At 54.5% G+C, this 24,307-nt stretch overlaps 1 protein-coding gene across 17 annotated transcripts in view; it reads left to right on the top strand.

Annotated features, from left to right (window-relative positions):
* The window catches only part of PTK2 (protein tyrosine kinase 2), a 257,636-nt gene extending 233,550 nt beyond the window's left edge, over positions 1 to 24,086 (top strand). For 15 of the 17 annotated variants that reach the window (XM_042924271.1, XM_042924268.1, XM_042924270.1 and 12 more), the window contains 7 exons: positions 10,069 to 10,131; positions 13,470 to 13,509; positions 13,830 to 13,936; positions 16,994 to 17,002; positions 18,212 to 18,367; positions 19,463 to 19,543; positions 22,851 to 24,086. In XM_042924271.1, coding sequence (XP_042780205.1) covers positions 10,069 to 10,131; positions 13,470 to 13,509; positions 13,830 to 13,936; positions 16,994 to 17,002; positions 18,212 to 18,367; positions 19,463 to 19,543; positions 22,851 to 23,063 — 669 coding nt within the window. In that variant the 3' untranslated portion in view covers positions 23,064 to 24,086. The remainder of the gene's footprint in view (positions 1 to 10,068; positions 10,132 to 13,469; positions 13,510 to 13,829; positions 13,937 to 16,993; positions 17,003 to 18,211; positions 18,368 to 19,462; positions 19,544 to 22,850) is intronic. The other 2 variants (XM_042924267.1, XM_042924264.1) reach the window with 1 other exon arrangement.
* Positions 24,087 to 24,307: the final 221 nt, after the last annotated feature.

Raw genomic sequence — 24,307 nt, 5'->3', positions numbered from 1 at the left:
ACAGCGAGCTATAGGAAACATGGATAGGTAAGGTGACGCGTTTACTTTTGAACAGAAGTTTCGTGCTGTCAAAAATCTAAATTATTTAGGTTAAAGCCTATCTTGATAAGAGGCAAGCTGCAGACAGTGGTGATCGTTTAGTGCGGAAATCTGAGCGAGCCAGTTTGGATATGGAGTGGGCTCCAAGAACGGCCGTTCCCTAGCCCATCTTATACTTTTGCCCAGACAGAATATTTTCTTGCATTGATTTGTATTTTAAAAAGTCACCGTTGGGGCTCCTGGGTGGCTCAGTCGGTTGAGCGTCCGACTTCAGCTCAGGTCATGATCTCACTTTCCGTGAGTTCGAGCCCCGCGTCAGGCTCTCTGTGCTGACAGCTCGGAGCCTGGAGCCTGTTTCCGATTCTGTGTCTCCCTTTCTCTCTGCCCCTCCTCTGCTCATGCTCTGTCTCTGTCTGTCTCAAAAATAAATAAAAATAAATAAATAAATAAAAAGTCACTATTACAGATTCTCCGAACTAGAGCTGCTGAATGTAAATACCACCAGCTCATGCACGACTGACCGCGAGTGAGCAAAGGTTTGCTCAGGGTTGCAGAGTGCCGGCCCGTGCTGCTCTGCTGGGGTGCGGCGGGGGAGCACCAGGAGCCCGTGGGTGCTTGGAGGGGTCAGGGACAGTGCCAGAGCCCGGATGTGTTGAGCCAAGGTGAAAGATCCGTTGGAATTTGCAAAGCAGACAAGCTCAGGAAATCCCTTCCAGGCAGAGGGAAGGAGCATGAGTGTAACAACACCAGTCAGGAGAGTGTTCTCAGAAGCCCCCCACCCACGCTGGATGTGACCAAAGCTCAGGGAGTGGGAAGCAGCTAACGGGTTCACCACTCAGTCTTCTGAGAGGTTTCACGTGTTTATATACGAGGCTCAGGACCCGGCTGGTGAGTTGTGGGCTTTTTCTCGGCATTGAGACCATGCACGTACAATGAGCAGACCTTGAGTGTGCAGCCGGCCGAGCTCTGTTAAGTGTGTGAGTCCGTGAAACCCACACCCACGCGTCGGACATCTCAGACCCCACATGGCTCCCAGATTCCGTTCAGAGCCCATCTCTGAGGCTGTACGAGATGCCCCCCGGGGTCCTGGTCCTCACTGCGCCTCGCCTGCCCAACGGCCTGGGTTCTAGGACGTCTCTGCTCAGTCGGGGCCTCCCCGCCACCTGTTCCCCCTGCCCTTTATTTCTCCCGTGCCGCTTTGATGACTTAATTTTGTGTCTCGCGTCCCTTACTGACTTACTGCCCATCCACTCAGAGCTCCTGCCACTGCTCTAATGGTGTTTCATTTTCCCCGAATTTGTTGGGTCTGTATTTTCTGTGTGCATATGCAGTTCATTTTTAGATACTTACCTTGTGTTTTCCAGTATTGATCACATGAACTCTGATTTCCTTGGGTTTTCTGCATGCACAGCTGTCTCTTTTTCCCCCATTTTTTGAGGCATAATTGACACACGTCACTTGTTGAAAGCATCTTCTTTCTCCATTTTCAGTGTTTGTTACATACGTCAATTTCTTTTGAGGCATCCCTTGCCAATTTTTATATTAACTAGGTCCCTGCCTGTTTTTATTCTTAAAGATGTTGTCTATAATAGTTTTTCTATTAAGTATACTGTTGGCTCTGTATTTTAAATACATTATTTTTCTAAAAACTTGTAAGGAGTGTAACGTGATGCACAATGTGGGACATTTTGCTTGGGTTTGAGCTAGCCCTGTATTCCAGAGTTAAATCCCTACTTAAGGCATAACTGATCATTCTTCTTTTCTAAGTTTATTTATTTATTTTGAGACAGAGAGCATGAGCGGGGAGGGGCAGAGGGAGAGAAAACCAGGCAGGCTCCATGCTGTCGGTGCAAAGCCCAACAGGGGGCTCGAACTCACAAACCATGAGATCGTGACCTGAGCGGCAGTCGAGTGTCAGACGCTTAACCGACTGAGCCCCCCAGGTGCCCCGAGCCATAACTGACCATTCTTGCAGTATCTGGCATCCTTCGTTAGTGTTCTGGTAGGATTTAGTATTGCCGTCCATGAGTGAGAATGTCTTATTGTTGTCACTGTTGGCTACGGGGTCCAAGCAGTGCTGGTATCACAGGTGAGTTGGATATTCCCTACCCCATCTTTGATTGGGGTGTTTGTCAGGTGGGCATTGTAGGTGGTAGGGGTGAGGGGAAGCGCGTGGCCAGGACTGGGGCCTCTTCCAACGGGAGTAGCGGGCGGAGACACGTAAGCAAGGAGATGGGGGTGACATAAATGTCAGCGTCCCCGTTCCCTGCCTCAGCCACAGCCGTATTTCTAAAATCTGACCCTCTCATTCTCACACTTAAAATCAGCCAGTGGCTACCACAGGATGACTGCCCAGGATGACTGACTGGTCCGTCAGACTGTGAGCTGTCCCTGCATTCGTCTTGTCCTCAAGGTCCAGCCTCCTCACTCAGCCGCTGTGACAGAGAGGACGGCACAGGAGGGGAGGGCCAGCGTGGGGACACATGGGAAGAACATTCCAGGGAGAGAGCGTACCAAGTGCAAGGTCCCGAGGCGAGGCGGGAGGGGCCAAGTATGTCTGAGCACAGAAAGACCACCGCGGTGGCCAGAGCGCAGCGGGTGAGGGGGACAGACAGCGCAGGGCCCTTAGGCCATGGCAGGCTAGCGGGACCCCGGGGCCAGGGGCACGGGCAGTGGCGGGAAAACAGAGCACGCTGCACATTAGAACTGAAAATGGTCTTTCCTGTCCTTGACTGTCCTTTTCAAGAAGGCAATACTAGAAAGAATCTAGACCCTGGAGTCAGCCACATGAGAATTAAAAATCCTGGTTATTATGACTCTATATAAATTGTTCACCCTCTCTGCTTTAATTCATTTATCTGTACAATAAGTATAATATGCTCTATCAAGTGTGGGTAATACTGTTCTCCCAGGGCTGGCTTGAAGACTAAACATGTAGCACGTATCCAGTGGGAGGAGCAGGGGGTACACGTGAATTCCTCAAAGGGCTTCTCACTCTCACTCAGGGCGTGCTCCGTGGCAGCTGAGAGCCTCTGAAATCCCAGACCGTATCCCTCAGCCCACACCAGGCTCCCGAGGACGGTCCCAGAACACCTTCTGGCCTCTCCTGACCCAACACTAAGAGAATAGGTCGAGTGGGAGATTTGAGCCACTTGTGGGGGTTCTGCAAAGGAGCACTGCAGCCGTCACCTGGGAGTGGAACGTGCTTTTATTGGCTTTGCTTGTTGTTACAAATAAAGCCTTGATTCCTTTTTGCTGTTGGCAGAGCGCCCACAAGTGGACTATTTTTAGCAGATGGCTAACAAGGCCCGCGTGTTCCTCTCAGAATGTGGGGCCCTGGGCAGGAGGCAGCCCACTGCAGGCTTCTCCAGTGGTCAGGGACGGAGGGTCTGTTTGGGGGCTTTTTCCTAAACCGTTGTAGGCCTGATACCCTTGTAAAATAAAATAAAAACAAGTACTAGAAAAGACAAAACAGGTTCTTTTAATATGCAGAACATGAGCCAAGTTTGTTTATATGAGCCCCCACAGACCTAAAAATTACTATTTTAGATTGCTCTGGAATTTTTTAAAGATACTTGCCTTCTGTTTCTGTCTCATCGTGACCTGGTGACAAATCCCCAACCCTCACAGGTCCTTGGGCCATGCGAGGCACAGCACCCCTACTCCCTTCTGTGGGGCCAGCTTGTGCCCCTGGGTAAGGAGCTGTATTCTTGTTTGAAAGATTGACTCCCAAGTTGCTTTGCCAGTAATCTCGCCCAAACGTTTTCTAATAGATGAGAATCAACAGGTGTCGACTGGAATCTTCCGTTCTTAGGACTGACACCATTGAGGGCGGTCACTGCCGTTAAATACGGCTGCTGCCTTTCCTTGCATACTCCAGGGGGGTCAGGGCTCCGTCACCTTATCCCGCTTGCCCCTGGCCGCCCAGCCCTGACCTAAGGCACTCGCTCCTGGCAGTGGGCCCTCTCCCCATCCAGCCTGCGACCTCCCGGGGTGCCCCTTTGCCTGCAGGAGCCCTCACAGGCTGGCCGGAGAGAGCCCACAGCCTCGTCAGCCTGCTCAGAGGGCTTTCTTTCCTACTGGGCATGGCTTAAAGACAGGCTGACTGTGTCACCGTCTCGAATTCCTTACAGCGGGCACAGTACTCCTCTAATGCGGTGCCGCGCTAAAGATAGGAGTTTAATTTTAAAGCGAGAATGGCCTGTCTCTATAAAGCCGACTTTGTCTTCCGAAAAAGGAAATGAATGTCTGAGCTGTTTGTCCCCCTCATACAGACCCAGGCAGTCTACGCATGAGGAGCGCCAAGCGGGGGTTCGGGGTGGGGGGGGCAAGGACACGCCGCGAGACCCCCTATGGCCCTTTTCTGCTGGGCCAGGCCACACCCCTCCTGTGTTCTTGTATTGGCTGCATTCCAGAGGTGATGACAGTGCAGTGACAGCACACGAAAGAAGAGACCGCGGTGTGGCTGGTGGTTGCTGCGTCCCCAGAGCCTAAAACCGTGCCTTCAGCCCTCACCTGCTGCCTGTGAGGACACAGCGCCCGGGGCCATAGGGGACAGAATGTTCACACCAGTGTCCTTTTTGGTACCAGCAACGGGAAGTAACCCACCTGCCCCTTCCTGCAGAACAGATGGGGTCACACAGTGGGACGCTGCACAAGGGTCGCAGTGGGCGAGACCCCTCGTCACGCCCACAGGGACGGGTCTCACAGAGATCACGTTCATGACCCCGACACAGGGGAGGCACTGTGCAGAACGTGAGTTCTCTGGCTGCGGGTCAGAAGATCGGTCCCCTCTGCGAGGCGGAGGCCGGCCTCAACTGGAGCCTGCTGGGTGTCCACAGTGTCTTGATCTGGGTACTGGGTTAGGTGGGGGCACACGTTTGTAAAAACGCACTGGGCTTGTGTATAATGTGTATATAAGTTATACCTAAAGAGAGAGAGAAGGCATACCTGATGGGGAAAATAACCAGATAACCAGCCCCAAACATGGTTTATGTGTGTGACCTATTTCTGTAAGATTTCAAATATAAATTTCTTCTTTTTGTATTACCGTCTTCAAATCTAGAATGTTCTGCACGCACCTCTCCCAGGAGCAGAGGCACGAACGGCCGCTTCTCTCTGACGGCCGGTGTTGGCTCTCTCAAGTCCCCCATGCTGGCACCCGCCTCTGAGACAGGCTGTTGGCTGCGTGGAGAAGCTTACATACCTCTGTTCGTGGACACAAGTGCGCGTTATAGAGCTAGGTTTTCTCGGCTGAAACTGAAACGCTGTGTTGGGGAAAGTGTAATGTGAGGGGATTCCTGTGCGTCAGGAATAAGTCGTTTCATGTGGTTCGTTTGGAGATCCAAATGCCCACGTAACACATGGGACACAGCACCTAACTGTGCAAGCACACAAGAAACAGAAGTTGCTTTTGTTTAAGTAAAAAAGTAAATGTTTCCTACAGTCAGGGGCTCCTGGTGGGCTCAGCCGGAAGAGCATGCGGCTCTTGGTCTTGGGGTCGTGGGTTCGAGGCCCAGGCTGGGTACAGAGATGACCTAAATAAGTCAACTTTTTAAAAGATACATTTGCTCCGGTTAAAACAAACCACGTATTTGTCGCCTGATTGCACGCACCTCGTGTTGCTTCAGGCAGCTCGGGGCGTTCGTCATCCTGTCGCATCTTCTTCACGTATGGAAGGCGAACACGCGACCCCGCGTCCAGCAAGTCAGTTGGTGCCATTTTCCCGGCAGCATTAGCTCACTTCGTGTCTGGGTCACGTTTTGGTAATTCTCACGGCAGTTCAGACTTCTGTGGCGGTGACCTGCCATCAGTATCTTTGAAGTTACGACTGTAATCGTTCTGGGGCCCCACGGACCACACCGTCCTCGAGCAGCCCTGTTCCCTGAGACACGACACTCACATCAGGCCGGTTAATATCCCTGCAGTGAGTGGCCGCTGGGTGTCCCCGTGGGGGAAAAGGTCACATGTGTTTCACTTTAAATCAAAAGCTGGAAGTGATTAAGCTCAGTGAGAAGGCGTCAAAGCCCGAGACAGGCTGAAAGTGAGGCCTCTTGCACCAAAGCGTTCACCCAGTTGTGAGCGCAAAGGAGCCACTCTTGAAGGAAAGTACAGGTGCTTCTCCCGTGAACACGCGGATGATAAGGAAGGAAAACAGCCCCGTTGCCGATGCGGAGAAAGCCGGGTGGTCGGATGGGAGATCAGATCAGACACGACGTTGTCTTAAGCCAAGGCGTGGCCCGGAGCAGGGCCCTCCCTCTCGTCCGTTCCACGACGGCTGGGGGAGGCGAGGGAGCCGAGGGAGGAGAGCTGTAAGCCAGCAGAGGCTGGTTCCGGAGGGTTCAGGAAAAAAGCCGTCTCCACAACCTACAAGTGCGGGACGAAGCAGCCAGTTTTCCAGAAGATCGAGCTCAGATAGTCAGCGAAGGCGGCTGCACTAAGCAGCAGGTTTTCGGTGTGGATGAGACGGCCCGGTCCTGGAGGGAGACGCCGGCCCGGACCTCCGCAACCAAGAGAAGTCGGCGCCTGCCTTGACAGCCCCGGAGCACGGGCTGGCTCTCTTGGGAGGGGCCGACGCGGCTGGTGACTTCAAGAGGGAGCCGGTGCCCAGTGACCGTGCTGGAATGAGGGCCCGAGGAGTGGTGCTAGGTGTCCTCCTCCTGTGCCCGGCGGTGGGACCACAGAGCCCGGCTGGTGGGCATCTGTCCACGACACGCTTGACTGGGTATTTGAAGCCCACCAAACAGAAAACAAAGATTCCTTTCAAAGTCCTGCTGCTCCTGACAAGGCGCCTGGTCACCCCAGAGCCCCGCGAGGGATGGACGCGGAGATTTGTGTGGTGTTCGTGCTGCTAGCACAGCATCCGTTCTGCGGCCCACGAATCAGGAGTTAACTTTTGACTTGCGAGTCTTCTTACTTAGGAAATACATTTTGTAAGGATACAGCTTCGGGGCACCTGGGGGGCTCAGTCAGTTGCGTGTCCGACTTTGGCTTGGGTCGTGACCTCGCGGTTGGTGATTTCAAGCCCCATGTCGGCTCCCCACATCTGCCAGCACAGAGCCTGCCGCAGATCCTCTGTCCCCCTCGCTCTGACCCTCCCCCGCTTGCGCTGTCCCAAAAAATAAATACGTATGTTGTTTAAAAAAAACATTTAATTTAAAAAAAAAAGGATATAGCTTCCATAGACAGGGAGTCCTCGGATGGATCCGCGCAAAGTTGACAACCTTCTGGAAAGCAGTCACTGTTCTAGATGCCACGAAGGACCCCTGTGATTTTGTGGGAAGAGGCTGAAACGTTAACACCGACAGCAGTTTGGAAGAAGTGGCTCCGACCCTCGTGGAGGACTTTGAGGGGCTCAGGACGGCCGCAGAGGACGGCCCCGCGGAGGCGGTGGGGACCAGAGGGCCGGGATCAGGAGCGGAGCCTGAAGACGGGACCGAACTGCTGTCATCTCAGGATAAAGCTGACGGGCGAGGAGGTGCTGCTCGGGGAGGAGCACAGAACGTGCTTTCTGGGGACGGAAGCTCCTCCTGGCGAGGATGCCGTGGAGATTGTCGGAAGGACAACAGAGGATTTAGAATATTCCAGAACCCTGGTTGGTAAGGCAGTGGCAGGGCTTGGAGGACAGTCCCCACTTGGGAAGGAAGTTCTGTGGGTAAAATGCTGTCAGACAGCGTCACCTGCTCCAGAGAAATCGTTCGTGAAAGGAAGCGTCAGTAGATGTGGTTAGCATGTTTTAGCAATAAAGTACTTTTTTTAAAGTGTATCTGATAGCGAGTGGGGGAGGGGCACAGAATCCCAAGCAGGCTCCGCGCTGTCAGTGCAGAGCCCGTCATGGGGCTCGAACCCACAAACCGTGAGTTGATGACCTGTGCCGAAACCAAGAGTCAGCGCTTAACTAACTGAGCCGCTCAGGTGCCCCAGCAATAGAATAGTTTTTAATTCAAGCGTTTTAAACATAACGCTATTTATTGCATGCGTTACAGTATAGTATAAACGTAACTTTTATAGCCACTAGGGAACCAAAAATTCATTTGACTCACTTTATTGTGATTTTTGCTTTGTTGCGGCGATCTGGAACAAACCTGCAGTATCTCTGAGGTACGCCTATAATTCTGCCTTCTAAGCTTCAGGTTCCTTGTCTGTACAAGCTTCTTTCTACCTTGCATTTTCAGTGGAGCTTTCCTGCAGCAGGTATTTCCTGAATGTCTAATGGTGCCCGTTACTGTTCCAAGCACGTATGTAATCCTTGTATTCACCATGGGAGGTGGGTATTAGTCTACTGCTTTTCCAGCCAAGGAGTGGGTCTCGGGAGGCTAAATGCTTTGTCCCAGGGGCGTGGACACTGTTCACAGGGCAGTTGTGTGGATGCTTCATTTCCCCATCTATGTGTCCTGCCTTCTACCAAGTCCTGGAGACCCCACGGGAAGCACACAGAAGCCGTGGCCTCTGTCCTTCACGGAGCCTGGCATCCAGTGAGAAGAGGCAGGGATTTCTAATGTTTAGGACAGGAGGGCAGATTGATACAGTATTCTGTTGATTGAATTGGCTCCGTTTTAAATGGCGGTCATTAGTGGCAGGGCACAGTGTGCCTGCTGGCGAGGGACATCCAGACCGCCCGGCACTTGGGCAACTGATACCCAGGACCGTTCAAATGTTTAAACCCTCTGACTCAGTAGTTTTTTTTTTTTGAAATCTGTCCAGGGAAATAATCAGGGATTTCGTCCAATGTTTGTATACAGAGGTGTTTATCAACAACTGTTTATACCATTGAAATTTGAAGATTGCCCCACCACATAACAGAACTCTTCATCTTACTTGACACTTTTGTGCTACTGACTTAATGCTTTGCCAGTAGTAATTGAATTAGTCCTCCCATCATGCCTGGGCAGTGGGTACTATTACTGCCCCATTTTGGAGCTGAAGAAATTGAGGTCCAGGCCACACAGCTCAAAAGGGTTGGAGCCTGATCCGAACCCAGGGAACCAGATGCCAGAGCCCGTGTGCCTCACTGTCACGTGTTTATGACTGCCTTCATGCTGGGGGATGCTGTGCAGCCTTTTAACGTGGTTTTTACCAGTTTCCACTATATAACGTCGTACAGAGGCTACAACATTTTATGGCATGGTTCATTTTTGTAAACATAGGTTTATAAGAAGGGAGAGACAGAGCTCATTTCTTCCTCGCCCCACACCCCACAAGTGCTTATGGGTTGTGTCCTCGGTGCTGGGTCCTTGCAGGTGCAGGGTGTACAGACACACAAATGACACATCGAGACGTTCTCTTTCGAATGAGGGAAGTCATTGCCGCACGATCCCTGCCAAATAGAGGGTATCTGTAAACCAAGAACTGAGCAGTCCTGTCGGGGGAAGCCAAAGGCGACGACCCCGAGAAGGGGTATGTGGCCAGAGCGCGCAGACAGACGGAGGCAGGGTAGAGGCCACTGCACAGACTGGTCTTCGTGGGGAACAAACCTTCTGCCGAGCTCGGCCAGGATGGCACGAAACCTACTCTGTTTAGTGTGGGATTCACGAGATTTGCATACTCTTACGTATACTAAATCCAGATTAATCCATTTGGTTTCTGTATCATGTATGCGTTGGGTGGGGGAAGGGGAGTGACGTGTGACTGGACTGTTTGCTGCTTTGGGGGTACAGCCAGGTACACGTAAACCTTGCTCTGCCAGGACGCAGGAAGGGGTTCTTGTTCTTTTCCACTCTGGGCTGGAGTTCTCTCTGCCGGGAAGAAAACTCTGCTGCTGGGAAGAGAGGGGAATTGCGGACTTCACCGTGCTGCGCGGGGCTCCTGCACACTCCTGTGTGCTGTGCGCATGTGGAGAGAGGGGCTTTGCCGGGGCAACGGACCTGGGTTTGTCATCACCGGGTTTGAGGATTTTCCTGAAACTGGGGAACTTTCGACTCTTCTCATTCAGACGACAACGTGTCATAAGAGAAAGGGACTTAATACAGAATACGTCCGTGATTTTCAAAGCAAGGATGAAACTGTCCGATTTTGTTTCCTTTGCCATAGAAACCCGACGTGCGGCTCTCTCGAGGCAGCATCGACAGGGAGGACGGGAGTCTTCAGGGCCCGGTAAGCAGCTGCTGGGTTTTCGCCAGGAAAACTCGGGAGATATGCATGCTGTCGCTGCACATGAGCTGTCGTTCGCTAGTTCTGCCCTCTTGGTGCATGGTTCTAGTTTCCACAGCAAGGCTGTTTTCTTGTGTGTGCTTTGAGGGGCAATGCCTAAATTCTCTTTAAAGAGCTGGTTTATGATTACCCCAAATGTACTTAAAGCCTGCTGGAAATATTCCCCTGATCTTTTAGGGAGAACAGGTCACACGGTTTTATTTCCATCAGCAGGTGTCTGAGCAAAATAAAAGCAGATTTCTTTAAACAGTCAAAGAAGTTCCCAGTACAACAGAGAAACCTGTGCCTGCCGGGTGACAGACCTATGGATATGCACCCTAATGAGGCTTCTCCAACCTGTACCGTGAGATCCAGCTGCCCCTGACACTTGGCCCCTACAGGATGCGCTCAGTCACCAGCGTGGGAAGATTGGGCCTTTCCCGTCAGAATGTGCTGGTACAGCGGGCTCTGTGGGCAGAATATTGGACGTTGCTGATTCACGAGCAGCAAGTCACACGACCGGTTACTCGGCACACAGGTCTCCTTCCGTAGAGGGGAAAGCTTAACGAGTGACAGGCGGTCTGTCTGAAGGTGGTAAGGCTGAGGATCAGCACGCACGTCAACCCCTTTCAAGGGAGCGGCTATTGAGAACACCACTAATAGGAAATTTTGCTAGAAAAGGGAACTGTGTGTGTTCCAGCACGGGGCACATAGCAGGCCCCCAGACGGTGCGTGGAGTGGGCACATAAGGGAGGGAGCTGCGCCTGGATCTTAGAAGGGTTCTCCAGAAACACCCTGTGGAATGGACGGTGTGGGACGGGTCCACTGGCGGTCCCGGAGCATTTGCTGGGCCCGGGGGCTTAGTACCGATGAGAAGGAGCCGTGCCGAGTGCCGTCCTCAGGCCCCCTCCCTGAGGCCTCAGCTCTCCTGTAGTCAGGACTGGTGCCATGCACCCCACAGAGGAGTAAACCGAGGCTCCTAGAAAACCAGGCCACGGTCACCTGTCGCGGTGCCAGATGCCAGACTGCGCACTTGCCAACATGACGGCTCACTTCAAGCGGTGCAGGTCAGGTCGTGGTCGCTTCCCGCGGGGGTGCTGAGAACACCCCGCGACCATGGCGGTGTTCCGTCTCCCGTCAGCCCTTCGCTGGAGACGACAGTCTGGTTTGGCCCACCTCTTGAAACGCTCCAACCTAAGACTTTGGAAAATGCACCACGGCTTCCGGGAGAACTCTTCGGCTGGAAGACTGAGATTGTAAGGAGGAATGAGACAGTGAACCAACACTGATAACTGGCCAGTGGAAATCGACCCCAGCAGTGTGCATAGAAAGTAGAAAGCGTTTGGCTTTTCAAAATAATACACAGGCTGGCAGCATGTTCCTTTTGTGACAACTCTGTGTTAGGTAAATGTTACCAGCCTCAGTTAACAAACCGGAAACGCAAAGCCCCAGACAGTTGAATGACTCCTCTGAGACCCAGGGCCCGTGGCTGGATACACGGCACAGCCAGAGCACAGCCTGGCCACGGGCTCGTCCATAGGACTTGCAAAGGCAGAGACTTTGCTGAGCCTCCCCTCCCAGAGCCAACCTGCGGGATTGCCTAGCACAGTGCATTGTACATAGATTTGTTGAATTAACCCAGAATGTTCTTAGAATAGAATTTTCTAGTTAATTGGACTTTCCTTGCTACCTGAGTATCAACCAGAAAATTCTGTGTCTTAACTCTTTTTAAGTATGTGTATTTTACTGCCTGGATCGGGAAACACAACACAACTCACAGGCTGTGTCCACTTTTAGAGTTTTGGCCACGTTTCCTGCATTTTTCCGCCATCACTCATCCTCTGGCTCCCTTGGCTGCCTCGTTTCACGTGCTGTTTGCCCCTGCCGGGGGATCCCCTGTCTCTGGGCCACGCCCCTCCCAGAGTTCTTCACGGCTTCCCCCACCCCAAGTCTGTGCTCACAGGTCACATTCTCAGAAGGCCCGATCTTCCTGCTGAAACCTGCGGTGTCCTTCCCGCCCCCGTCCTCCTCTCCCTTTTCCACCGGGCTTGGCAGTGTGCTGTCATGTGCACCTGCTGTTACTGTCTTGCTCCCTGGGTTACATTTACACTGTCTGCTTCACGGGGGGGGGGGGCTCGTTTTGTGCCTGGAGCAGAGCCGTTCAGTAACTGTCAAGTAAATGATAGGTTAGAGGTGCCTGGGTGGCTCAGTCGTTTGAGCATCTGACACAGCTTCAGCTCAGGTCATGCTCTCACGGTTCGTGAGTTCGAGCCCCTGCACCGGGCTCTGCGCTGACAGCAAGGCGCCTGTTTAGGGCCCCCCCCGCCCCTCCCCCACTTGTGCCTGCTCTCTCTCAAAATAAATACACATTTAAAAATCAATAGGTTAGCTGCACAGTGCTACACTGAACGGGCTGTCAGGGAGCCCTCATTCTTCACACCACACAGGTGTGTGAGTGTGTCAGACCAGGGGTGTGCAAGTGCGTGTGGTTCTGGGAGGCCAGTTTTAATTGTGTGCCCCGCTTGCTAGTCTTTGTATCTTAAAGAGGTAGATCCCTTCACGTTACAGAGTGAAGCACCTTAAAACATGTGTATTTGGCAACTAGTTTACTATCTTAAATTGAGCAAGGTAAGTCTCTGTCTCCAGAGGTAGAGTGTAGGCGTAAAAAGACCGTTTTCATTTCGTCCCGTGGTAGGTTGTGTCCGGGGGACCGCAGGTGTGACAGTGCACAGCAGGCCTGGCCTTGAGCGGAACAGTCTTTGATGGTGTCCCTGGGCGGGACTTCGGTTGTGCTTTGGCTTCTCGTCTGGGCCGGGAGCCCGGTGGGGACCCGATGGCTCTGTAGCATCAGGCCCTGGGTGACAGTGACACCCCAGCGCCACAGTGTCCTCCCACTATCACTGTTCCTGATCGCACCCCTGCTTGTGAGGAGGACCGGCGGGAGGGAGGGAGGGAGGGAGGGGGCTTCCTGAGCAACGGACCCGACGCTGGGGAGGCCTGGATCTGTGCTTCTGAAAGGTGGGGACTGGAGGCATCCGGAGACGTAGTTTTTCTGAAGGAAATTTTAAGTTGTCTGTGACCGCTCCCGTCCACGCTCCTGTGTATCCCACACCCTGCTGGCAGCTTTGCTTTTTCCTGATCCCCACCCACCTAGGCCTTGAAGGCAGCCCCCCACCCCACCCCCGTCTCGCTGGTCTCAGAGCCCAGCGCTTAGCACAGATATTCAAGGGGAGGAAGGGGAGGGAAGGCCATCGCCCCATGGTGCCCACTGGCACAGTGACCGACCTTTTCTCTTCCCACAGACGGGAAACCAACACATCTATCAGCCTGTGGGTAAACCAGGTAAGTGAAGACGTGACATCTGTCAAGTTTTTATAATGTGGAGGGGAGTGGGTTTTACCTGGATATCGTTTCTTAGCTTTGGAGTACTCATGACTTTGTGACCCTTTTTCCTCTGTGTTCCAAAGCAAGTATGATGTTTACCAAACTCAGCCCCTGCCTAGCATATCGGAAAACAGACCTTCCCGCCGATGCGTCAGAAACGCCTCCACGGGGTGCCCTCCAAGATTAGTGTGTGTGACAGAAGCACGAACCCGTGTTCAGTGTCTGTCTGGGCCGTGTGTTACTGTACGTCACTTACGGGGACACCTTCCCTTTCCCAGATCCCGCAGCTCCGCCAAAGAAACCGCCGCGGCCTGGAGCCCCCGGTCACCTGGGCAGCCTCGCCAGCCTCAGCAGCCCCGGGGACAGTTACAACGAGGGCGTCAAGGTGAGCGTCCGAGCCTCTCGCTCCGGGTCGGTGACCTGTGACACGAAGCAGAGTCAGTGCCGAGGACGGGACGAGCAGAGTGGCACCGCCGTGGGCCCCAGGCGTCCGTCTGGTGTGGCTCTGAACCCGTCCAGGAGGCGGGAACAAGCTTGACGGGAGCTTGTCTTTTCTGTTTTTCTCTCACGTGGTAGATTCTAGGGCCTCAGGCAGAGCTCAGCTTCCTAGGTAGTTTCCCTCTGATCAGGCAGAGTGGTTCTTTGGAATAAAGCGCCAGGATGGTTTCTGGTTTTAAAAAGTAATTAAACCAGGATGCCTCTGGGGGAGACCTTCCGCAGGCCCCTCTGTCTCCAAGTGGTGGAAAACTGCCACCGTTTTCCAGATGGAGGCGGGGCCACACGTGTAAAAGCGCGTGTGCTGCGTGGACCCAGCCCCAGGCAAGGCAGCGTGCGGCTCAGGCGCCCTCACGCGCCACCTGCCCTGCCGGCTGGGACTGGGGCCGTCGGGGTTCCCGAACCCCCCACCCTGGCTCCAGCCAGCCCCGCAGCGTCGGGCCCCAGGTCTCCCGCCAGCAGCCGTCCTCTCCCAGAGAAGCAAAGGCAAGGGTTCTCTGCCATTCCATGAGAGGGTCTTCCTCTCAAAATGTATCCTGTTTCCCAAGTCTGCCACACCTTGTTTTCACGTTTTAATACCTCTGTGGTCAGGTGATGTGCTGGCCCAACTGGCAACTTTGCTTTCCCTAGAGGAACATACAAAAGTGCCTCCTGCAGAGGGTGGCATCTTAGCGTCGGGAACTGTGTTCTCTGTCGAAAGACGCTGTCTCACCAATACCCAGCATCACCGGGTGCCCTATCTGCATGCACGCTGTGCCGGGACCTGCCCTCATGCCAGCCTCCCTCAGGATCAGTGCTCTGATTATTGTTTCCACTTTTCACACGAGACCGCAAGCTTCACAGAGGTTAAAGGGTGTGTTCAAGGTTACAGGCTCCCCAGCCGAGCCAGCCTTTAGCCAACGTGCTGATTTCCAGAGAGAACAGGTATGTTGCCATATTGGGGTCAGGAGGTAGCTGTAGGCAGAGAAGATGCCACCTGCAGACACAGGGCAGGGCCCGGGGAGTGAACCCAGCCAGACCAGCCTCCCCTCTGCGGGACGCAGCACAGGTACCGCTGGGCCCAGGGCGCCCCTGGCGGTCAGTGCTGCTCCTGGTTCGGGGCCCAGGGGCTTGGCATCTGCGGTTTCCCCAGCTGGTGCTGGGGGCACCTCCCACGACTCTTCCAGCGCCAGTACCCCACAGGGTATTCTGATATACCAAGCAGGTGGAAATCTTCACGGAAATAGTATGCTCACTTACAATGTATTAAGCAAAGATTTTTTAAATAAAGAGTATGAAGTATTATCTTCCTTATCCACCTGTTTGGTGGGGGTTACTGAATCCAGCCTCAAAGAGCAACACCGTTTTAACACAAAAACACTCCTCTTTAGATGTAGTTCATCCAGATAACATTTAGCCAGACATCAGTGTCTCTTTGGTGGCTTTGTTTTGATTCTGGCTTCTCTGAGGCTTTAAGCTCCCACCTGAGCCATCGGAACTGTTGATGTCTCTACAGGGTGGCACTTTATCCTAAGTACCCGCCAAGGGTCTCCAAGTTGTCAGGCTCCAGAAAATAGGAACCCAGGAACAGACGCCTGTCCAAACGAAGCTGTTGCTTCGGGAATGTCACTGCGCATGGTCCCTGGAAGCGCTGAGACCGTGCTTCTGTGACCCGCCTTGTGCGAAGGGCAAATACAGAACAGAAGCTCTGGATGGGTTAGCATAAAGCAGCCTTTGCCTCCGAGAGTCCAGAATGGTGGCGGTTCTTCCTGACGGAGCCCTGCCTGTGGCTGCTCTTCAGGAAACTGTGCCTTTATGTTGGTGTGGTCCGGGCATGGCCTACGTCACAGGGCTGCACATGACTTGGCACAGGAAGTAAGAGACGAGATGTCGTCTTTGAAGTGATGCAGTTAGGAACAACCTCCCTCTTTCTAATGCAGGGGAAACGCTGTGGAGGGTTGTACCTGGAAGTTTAAGATTCTGCCTAACTCTTATACCAAAGGGTACACTTGTTCTAGATGATTCTAAGGAAGAAGCAAGATAGCTACCTTTCCCCAGTTAGGTTGATCTTTTAAGTTACAATAGGATAGCCTTGGTGTAAGCTGTAGAAGAAAAAGCATTAAAGCAAAGTTGTGACTTTCAAATAAGGGAGCCTTAAACCGTAAGAATCGGCTAAAAGAAGGGTTTGTTTTGTTTTCTTTAAAATTTTTTTTATTTACTTTTAATCTTTTTTTTTTTTTGAGAGAGAGAGAGAGAGAGAGAGAGAGGGCAAGCAGGATGGAGGGGACAGTGGGCAGAGAGAGGAGACACAGAATCCGAAGCCGCCTCCAGGCTCTGAGCTGTCAGCACAGAGCCCAGTGCAGGGCTCGAACTCACAAACTGAGATCATGACCTGAACTGAAGTCGGACACCTAACACACTGAGCCACCCAGGCACCCGTTTTGGTTTTTAAAATAAGCTTCTGATGTCTCTACACGCAGCCCCAAGCCAGGGGTCTTTATTCTGGTGCTAGGGCTGACGACAGAGCCTGTTTTCGAGGGCGCCGGGGGCCGGACTTGGGGAGCGAGGTTGACAGCCTCTCCCGATGGCCCAGAAGCCCGGCGGGCGGTTCTCGGTGACAGCGAGCATATTCCGGTGCCTTTCTCTCTGAAGTCCCTAGTGCTTTGCTTCTCGCACGGCTGCCAGATTGTCCCTCTCAGGCTTTGCGTGTTTTTCTCACTCACTCCGTGCAGACCGGCCTGGTGTGTGGCGGGCCTCGTGACTGAGTGTGCGGGCACCTGGCCGGCCCGCTGCTGTGCTTGGACAACCGGCAGCGAGGGCCGCAGGCAGGCTGCAGACTCGCTCCTTCCGGTTCTGCTCGTGTGTTTTTGTGGGGGTTTTGTCTGCTGCCTTTATTAATACTGTTTTTCTTTTTTCCCTTTCTCTGATAAATTTCTCTAACTTTTCCTCACCTCCCGTTCAACAATAGCCATGGAGGGTAAGCACATCATGTCTGTGTGTCTGTCCCACTCCTTCACACCTAGCGCTCCGCATGTGACTGTAGCAGAGATCAGGAAGCCTGGGGGGGTGGGGGGGGGGGCGCACTTTTGCCGGGCTCCTCGCCAAAAACAGCCTTTTACCTGCCAGAGACTGGGGCATGAGCATCTTTGCAGTGACTGACTATTCCTGTCCACGTCTGTCCCATGTCCCAAAACTTATTTATTTTTTGAGAGAGAGAGAGCCCAAGGCAGGGAGGGGCAGAGAGAGAGAATCCCAAACTCGGAACAGCCAGGTCCCAGGCTCCTCGGACAGAGTCAGCCCGAGGGGGCAGAGTGGCCCCTAGAGGTGTGGACTGAGCGCCAGCTGCAGACCCAGCGGCAAACAGCTGCTGTCACCTGCTGCGGTTCAGGCTCCTTAAACACACAGGCTGCCGTTCTGTGCCTGCTCTTGCCGACTTGGGCCATTAAATGCCGCTGGGGACTTTCCGCAGACCCTGCGCTCGCCCGCCTTCGGTCGGAGTCCGGCTTATCCTGGGTCCCATTCGTGGTGTCTCTGTGCCCGGGCCCTGGGGTGGGCGCCTGCACGTGAGCCCCTTTATGTCACCGTCACCACGCGGCCAGGTGAGGAGCCGAGGCCCCACCACCCTCGAGGGCAGCGCTGGGCTCCCGGCGGCAACACCCGCCAGCATGTGGTGTCGCTTCACAGACTTGCACCTGCCGGCTCCTAACAGTCGTGCAGGGAACACGCACGTTTCCGAAGTTAGGGGGGTGGAGACAGCCACGCTGAGCCCTAGTTCTTCCTTCCTGCAGGAGCCCCCTGCCGTAGAACGCTCGACCAGCTTCCTCTGAAATCCTCAGAGAGATGCCAAATACGTGAATTCTTTCTTGGCGAATGGTTGTGGAGGGGCCTTGAATCACTTCTCTGGAAGAATCTGGGGCTTTTAGTATAATGTGTGTGATGCCGTCTCCTTCCCTTTAACTGAGTTCAAAGTCATAAAAAAATTATTGCCTCGGACCCTTGTCACGTGGATGGATTACTTTCCTGTCATCCTCCGAGTGAGCCGTAGCCTGGTCAGACCCAAAAACTCGGTGTGATCTGCTTTGATCTCTTTTAAAGACCGCCCCCCCTCCCCCGCCCCCGCCCAGCTGCAGGGATGTGCTGCCACCTAGTGGGGGCTGGCGAGGTGACGGCAGCTTCTGTGTTGCAGCTTCAGCCCCAGGAAATCAGCCCCCCGCCCACTGCCAACCTGGACCGGTCCAACGACAGGGTGTACGAGAATGTGACGGGCCTGGTGAAGGCTGTCATCGAAATGTCCAGCAAGATCCAGCCAGCCCCCCCGGAGGAGTACGTTCCCATGGTGAAGGTAAACCCCACTTGCGTGCCCACTCCCGCGGAAGGCGCGGGGACCCTCGGAGTCAGACCTGGCGCTTCGGGAGCCGTGTGTGAGGGTCCCGCACAGCGACCGTGCTGAGTCAGGATGAACCGTCGGTCCCGTAGTAGTTGCTGCTCACACGTACGGACCAGCCTGTAGCGTGAAGCGTGAAAGCACGCGGGCCAGCGCTGTGCGCGCCTTCGGGACACGCGGCTCTGCCGTGGGAGCACCAGCTCGCGCACGCGGGAGCCCGGTTGTCCTTCAGACGCTGTCCGGCGAAGGGGCCGTCGTGGAGAGGGACATCGAGGGCTCTGGCCGTGCGGTTTCCTTCAGCTCTCTGAAGTGTGGCTGCTCTCTGAGCCTTTTCTAACGAGGGTCAGACAGAAATGAAAACGTCCTGCCGCTAGCCTAGCCCAGCCTTTCCAAGCTGTGTTCCAGGGCGTGGTGTCCCGGAAGAGAGTGCCAGAGGCTCTGAAAAGCGATGCCAGGCCCCCACGGAGCAGGGCACTGGGCAGGCTCAGGGGTGTCCGCGGTGCAAGGAGCGCCGTAAAGCTTGGCTCTAAGCCTGGATTTCCAAAACGTGCGCTTGAAAAGACGCTTCTTTTAAAATTGCGGCAAAACACGTAAAACACAAAATCTGCCGTCCCAGCCACCGCGAGGTCTACACTGGTGTTAGGTTCGTTCACACCGTTAGACAGCTGGCCTCCAAGACTCTCCTCGCCTTGCAAAGCTGGTGGCGTCCCCGTGCACGTGGCGGGGCCTGGTGCCCCATCTCCCCTTTCGGGGCGGGCTTATGCCACTGAGCACCGCGCTGCACAGGCTCGCCCACGCCTTGGTGGGCGTCAGGATGTCCTTCCTCTTCGAGGCTGGCTGATCATCCCGCCAGGGACCACATCCTGAGAGTTCAGAGATCTGAGTGTTAGAAATTCCTGATGACTTCAGATCGGGCTCAGTACTGAGGGAAAGAAATACGGAAATGTTCATGCGGTGTTAGAAAGGAAACAAGGCCTGTCACCGAGGGGAGGGGCGCTGCTGGCGTGAGAGTCCTTGCGTGTGCTCTGACACGGGTGTGGTCTTGTCTGCTAGGAAGTCGGCCTGGCCCTGCGGACATTACTGGCCACCGTGGACGAGACCCTTCCAGTCCTGCCAGCCAGCACTCACCGAGAGGTAGGACACAGCGCCCCCTTCCTGCGCTGGCAGTGCGGGCAGGACGCGCTCTGAGGTCGTGATCTTCCACCAGCGAGGCCCGTGGGCTGTGGCTTGCCTGCCAGGACGTGGCCGTTCACCGTGGAGGCAGCGTGGGCCGGCACCCACTGGGCTCGGTCACGTCCCGCTCCACTGCTGCTCCACAGCCGCTGAGGCGGGGCCCAAAAGACAGGCGGCTCGTAGGGGACGGTGGGGAGCACGGGTGCAGGGCTGGGTGAGGGCCACATCCTCCAGCGCCAGCTCGGGGAGAGGCCAGAGGACAACGGAAATGAGCCGGGAGAGGCAGCCCACCCTCCTCCCTTGAATTCTCCTGAAAAAATTAGACTTTGCACACGGTGCCGGTTTTCCACGTAGAGTGGTGATACCGAAAAGTGCCTTTTGAGTGAAAACATGTGTTTTAAAATTTTTTTAAGGAATCAAAATTCACCTAAAGCCCGGTCTCTCGGCAGTAATCCTCATTTTTGCCGTTTTTGGCCATTGTGCATCATGTGTTGACTAACAAGTGAGCAGACACAGCTGCATTGTTTTAATAAAGCACCCAGCTGTGCCGGCCTCCAGGGGTGTGCGCTGTCCTCCAGAGGGGCCCCCGGTCTCCTCCTGAGGTGGATGCCGCCCGGGCCACACGCACATGTGGCTCTGTCCCCCAGAGTCTGAGGCTGCCCCAGCCTTGCTCCCCCTTCTTACTCTGGTCCCCACGCCTCCCAGCTCCTGCACCTACCTTCCCGCCGTCCCTAACCCTGCAGCCCAGCAGGCTCTGTTCTCATTTGTTTTCTTAGTTTCTATTTGAAATGATGTCAAACTTAAAGAAAAGTGGTAGGAATAGTGCAGAGAATTCCCGAACATTCTCCACCTAGTCTCGCTGCCTTTTAACATTGTCCCACAGCTGTGTCCTCGGTCTCTGGTTATCACCACACGGTCTCCTTCCTGTGAACCGTTTGACCCTCAGTGTTTCCATCTGTATCTCCAGTCGGGAGGCGGTTCTCACACGCTGTAGGGTTCCAGCAGCCTGGGCCGCCAGCGCCCCGCATTGTCCCAGTGCGTGGTCACACCCGGGAGCCTCACCGTCTGGTCCACAGCCAGCAGAGCTCTGACGTGACGCCCGCGACAGTCTGTTAGCCCGCTTCCTCCTGGAGTAGGTCCTCAGACTCTGTCTTTCTGCCGTCAGCGTCTCGGAAGGCTGTAGGCCAGTTACCTTGGAGAGTGTTTATTCCCAGAGAGGAGTTGAGGGGTTTTGTGCGAAGACTGACGTTCCCTCCTGATGAGATCGAGGTCGAGTTCTTCTCGGGACATTGTGTCCGAGGGTCCTGGTGTCCAGGTGACGCCCGTCTTGAACTGGCACAGCCCGTATCCATGCTTCCCTCGCAAAGGGCCTCAGGTCGCCTGAGCGGTGTACCTGTGTATTCCTAGCCGGTTGGGCGCTAGCAGGCTCGTCTACCTCGTTGGGACTTGAATCGGTCTGTTCCACAACGAGCGAGAGTTTTGCCAAAAGGGGGAAAGTTCCAGTGCCAGAGGCCAGAAAGTGGTATCCTGACATGAGTGTTTTGCCAGAGCCATTTCTAACTTTTTACTTCGGCCGATAAAGCCTGAAATTGCCTCTCCGTCTGCCCTGAGGCTTCTGCACCACTTGCTCTCGCATACACATTTTTGGTTGATTATTGCTTTTTAAAAGAAGGAGAGAAGCTTTATTTGATCTTGCTTCCGCCTTCCTCGGTCCCTCTGTCCCCTCGTGCTTCCTGAGAGAGCGGCTGGTCCTCCTGGGCCAGATTGTCCCCATTCCTTCCCTGCAGCTGCCTGGGGCCACCGGCGACCGTGCCCCCCGAGCCCCCATCCTGGCTCGTCTGCGAGGCCCCCGCGGGCTTCAGAGCCACCCTCCCTCACGTGTCTCGGGCCCACATCCTGCAATGGTTCCTCTTCTTGGCTGCCCCGAGCATGGCCGTCCCCAAAGGTGCCGCACACCCCTGTCTTACAGAACGCTTTTTCTCCTTGGCGGCTCTCTGCCCCTTACATGGATGCAAGTATCTGATGCCTCCAGTGGGACCTCTGCCTGAGCTGTTGGATGTCTGCCTTCAGCAGGACATTCTGCTCCTGGTTTTGCTCCCAGTTGCTGGGGCCACCATGCTCTTGCCACCCCTGCCTCCGGGAACCCCCTTCTCCCCCCCCCCCCCCCCCCCCCACACACACAAGCAGCCGCTCACCTGTCGGCATCACGCCGCAGGCTGGGCCTGTCCGTCCTCCCTTCCGCCGCCCCCCTCCCCTCAGTTCCCACAACAGCCTCTGAGCTGCCTCCTCTGCCTGTGGCTCTCCCGCCCCTCCCTCCCACTCCCACACGGCCACCAGGGCCCTGTTGCCAGAATTCCTCTCCGGACAATGGCATTCCCCTCGCTAAAAATCTCCTAGGCCTCCCATTGTCCCAGCGGGATGGAGATAATTTGTCACGGCTTGTGAGGGAGCCAGCCTCCTTCTACGGTCATTCTCCTCTGTGAAGTCTCCTGACCCTCCCAGAACGAATGGATTGTGTCTTTCCGTTGTGGATTCATCCCAGCGTATTGGAGGTAGTTGTGCGCAGGCTTCTCCGCACCAGACTGCACACAAGTGTGTCCGTTTCCTTCCTTAATCCACACCACCAAGTGCCTCGTACGGGTGTGCGCAGTAATCAGTAAAGGACCGAGCAGTAAATCGTCACCGGCTGAATAAGCAGACGGGGAGGGAGAGACACCCGAGCAGAGCATCCCGATCCCCGAGGCGGCTTCTTCCGCCACTGCTGCCCCCGCTCCAGCCTCTCATCAGTTTGGGAGGGCCGCGGTGGGACCGGGGTGTCCTTCTCGCACAGCAGAGGCAGGTCCTGAGCCATGGTTGGTCTTGTAGGAAGAGCACTAGACTGCGAGTCCAGACCCAGGTTTCTGTCTGGAACCGGAAGCCAGGCAGCTGGGCAACCTCAGCGCGTCTCCTTGTGTCTCGGCGCCAGGCTGGGGGCCTCCGAGGTTCCGTCAGAACCTGTGATTCCTTTAAGAAGCCAGAGTCCTGCCAGTCACTGAGATTCGTGGTCGCTGAGGGCTTTGGTGGAAAGAGGCTGCTGGTGCACACGGGCGCATGCATACTCTGTCGGCCGGTTTCCTAGAGGAAACGCTGATCTTACCCCGTCTACCTCGGGCAGGTTTGTTTACGGGGAAGAGCGTTTCTTCTCCGGAGGCGCCCAAGGCAGGTGCATAAGGGTTGCCTGAGCGGAGCGCGGAACGTGCCCGTCCTGACGCCTCTCTTGTGCTTCCAGATCGAGATGGCCCAGAAGCTGTTGAACTCCGACCTGGGCGAGCTCATCAACAAGATGAAGCTGGCCCAGCGGTGCGCCATGACCAGCCTACAGCAGGACCACAAGAAGCAGATGCTGACCGCTGCCCACGCCCTGGCCGTGGACGCCAAGAACTTACTCGACGTCATCGACCAGGCCAGACTGAGGGCACTCGGACACGCGAGGCCGCGCTGAGGGGCCCCCCGGGCCTCGGGGAGGACGCGCCCCGGCGCCCCGCCAGCAGCGAGGGGCTCCCCCCGTGCCCGGGGCTGTGACTGACGGCCGGTTCAGAACCTCTCTCGGACAAATTTAACCGCATTTGATTTGAGTTCGTTGTTTGGTTTTGTTTTTCTTTAATCATGGTGTTCGGAAAAGTCCAGGATCCAAAATGTGGCATTTTTCTGAGAATGAAAATTGTTCGTGAGAAGCTTTCAAGAATCACCAAGAACAGATGACCGTCCCATGAGGGTGTGTTTCCGTGGAAACGGCCCAGTGCGGGGCCTGAGCCAGCTCAGCTGCGCACAGGCAGAGGAGACCGGGCGGAGAATTCCGGGAAACCCGAGGGGCTGAGAACTCTTCTGCGTGTGCAGAGTGGCCAGCCAGACCGGAGTTTCTGCTGTGAGGACGCCCTTCCGTCGCAATATGCAAACGGCACTCTAAGAGAACATCAGAGCTATATTTTGAAGACTTGGGTCATTTCAGAAACAAACAGAACAACAGCCACCCTTCTGTCTTTCCCGCCTTTTACTTTCCCGTTGGATATGTGAAGATTCGGTTGGAAGCTAGCTGTAGACCACACTAAAAACTTTTGTCTTTTTTCACCAGAATAATGTGCCAGTTTTTTGTAGCAATGTTATTTCTCTTGGAAGCAGAAATGCTTTGCACCAGAGCACCTCCAAACTGCATTGAGAAGAAGTTCTGGAACCATCCCTGTTTTCCATTTTTATATAATTTATAAAGAAAGACGAAAGCCATGTTGACTATCTTGCAGCCACTAGAGCTGACTAACCCTTCCTTGTGTCTGTCTTCCCAGGAGGCGAGTAAGCAAAGCAGAGAGAGTTGGTTTTCTTTTGATGTCCAGTTACACCATTCATTCTGTTAAGTGATTTTGAAGAGTACACCCTCCCTTTAGTTTGTCGGGGGATATAAATTATTCTCAGGAAGAATATAATGAACTGTACAGTTACTTTGACCTATTAAAAAGGTGTTACCAGTAAAGTTGTCGGTGTAGTAGCCTTTCTTTGGGTTCCTTCAGACCCTTTAAAAGTTTTCAGGCGACTTGTCAGATAACATACAGGAAAGCTCTCGACAATTACTGGTCCTTCTTTCCCTGTCTTCTAGATAGGTCAAGGATTTTAGCACAGGAGGATGGCCGCACACAAATCAGGCCTTTCTTTCCATCTCTGCCTGTCACGTGCAAAGTCGAGAGAGGAATGATG

Source organism: Panthera leo, chromosome F2 (genome assembly GCF_018350215.1).
Source record: "Panthera leo isolate Ple1 chromosome F2, P.leo_Ple1_pat1.1, whole genome shotgun sequence".
NCBI classification, from domain to species: Eukaryota; Metazoa; Chordata; class Mammalia; order Carnivora; family Felidae; genus Panthera; species Panthera leo.
Note: the sequence above shows the minus strand (reverse complement) of the source record. Positions and strands in the feature narration are given on the sequence as shown.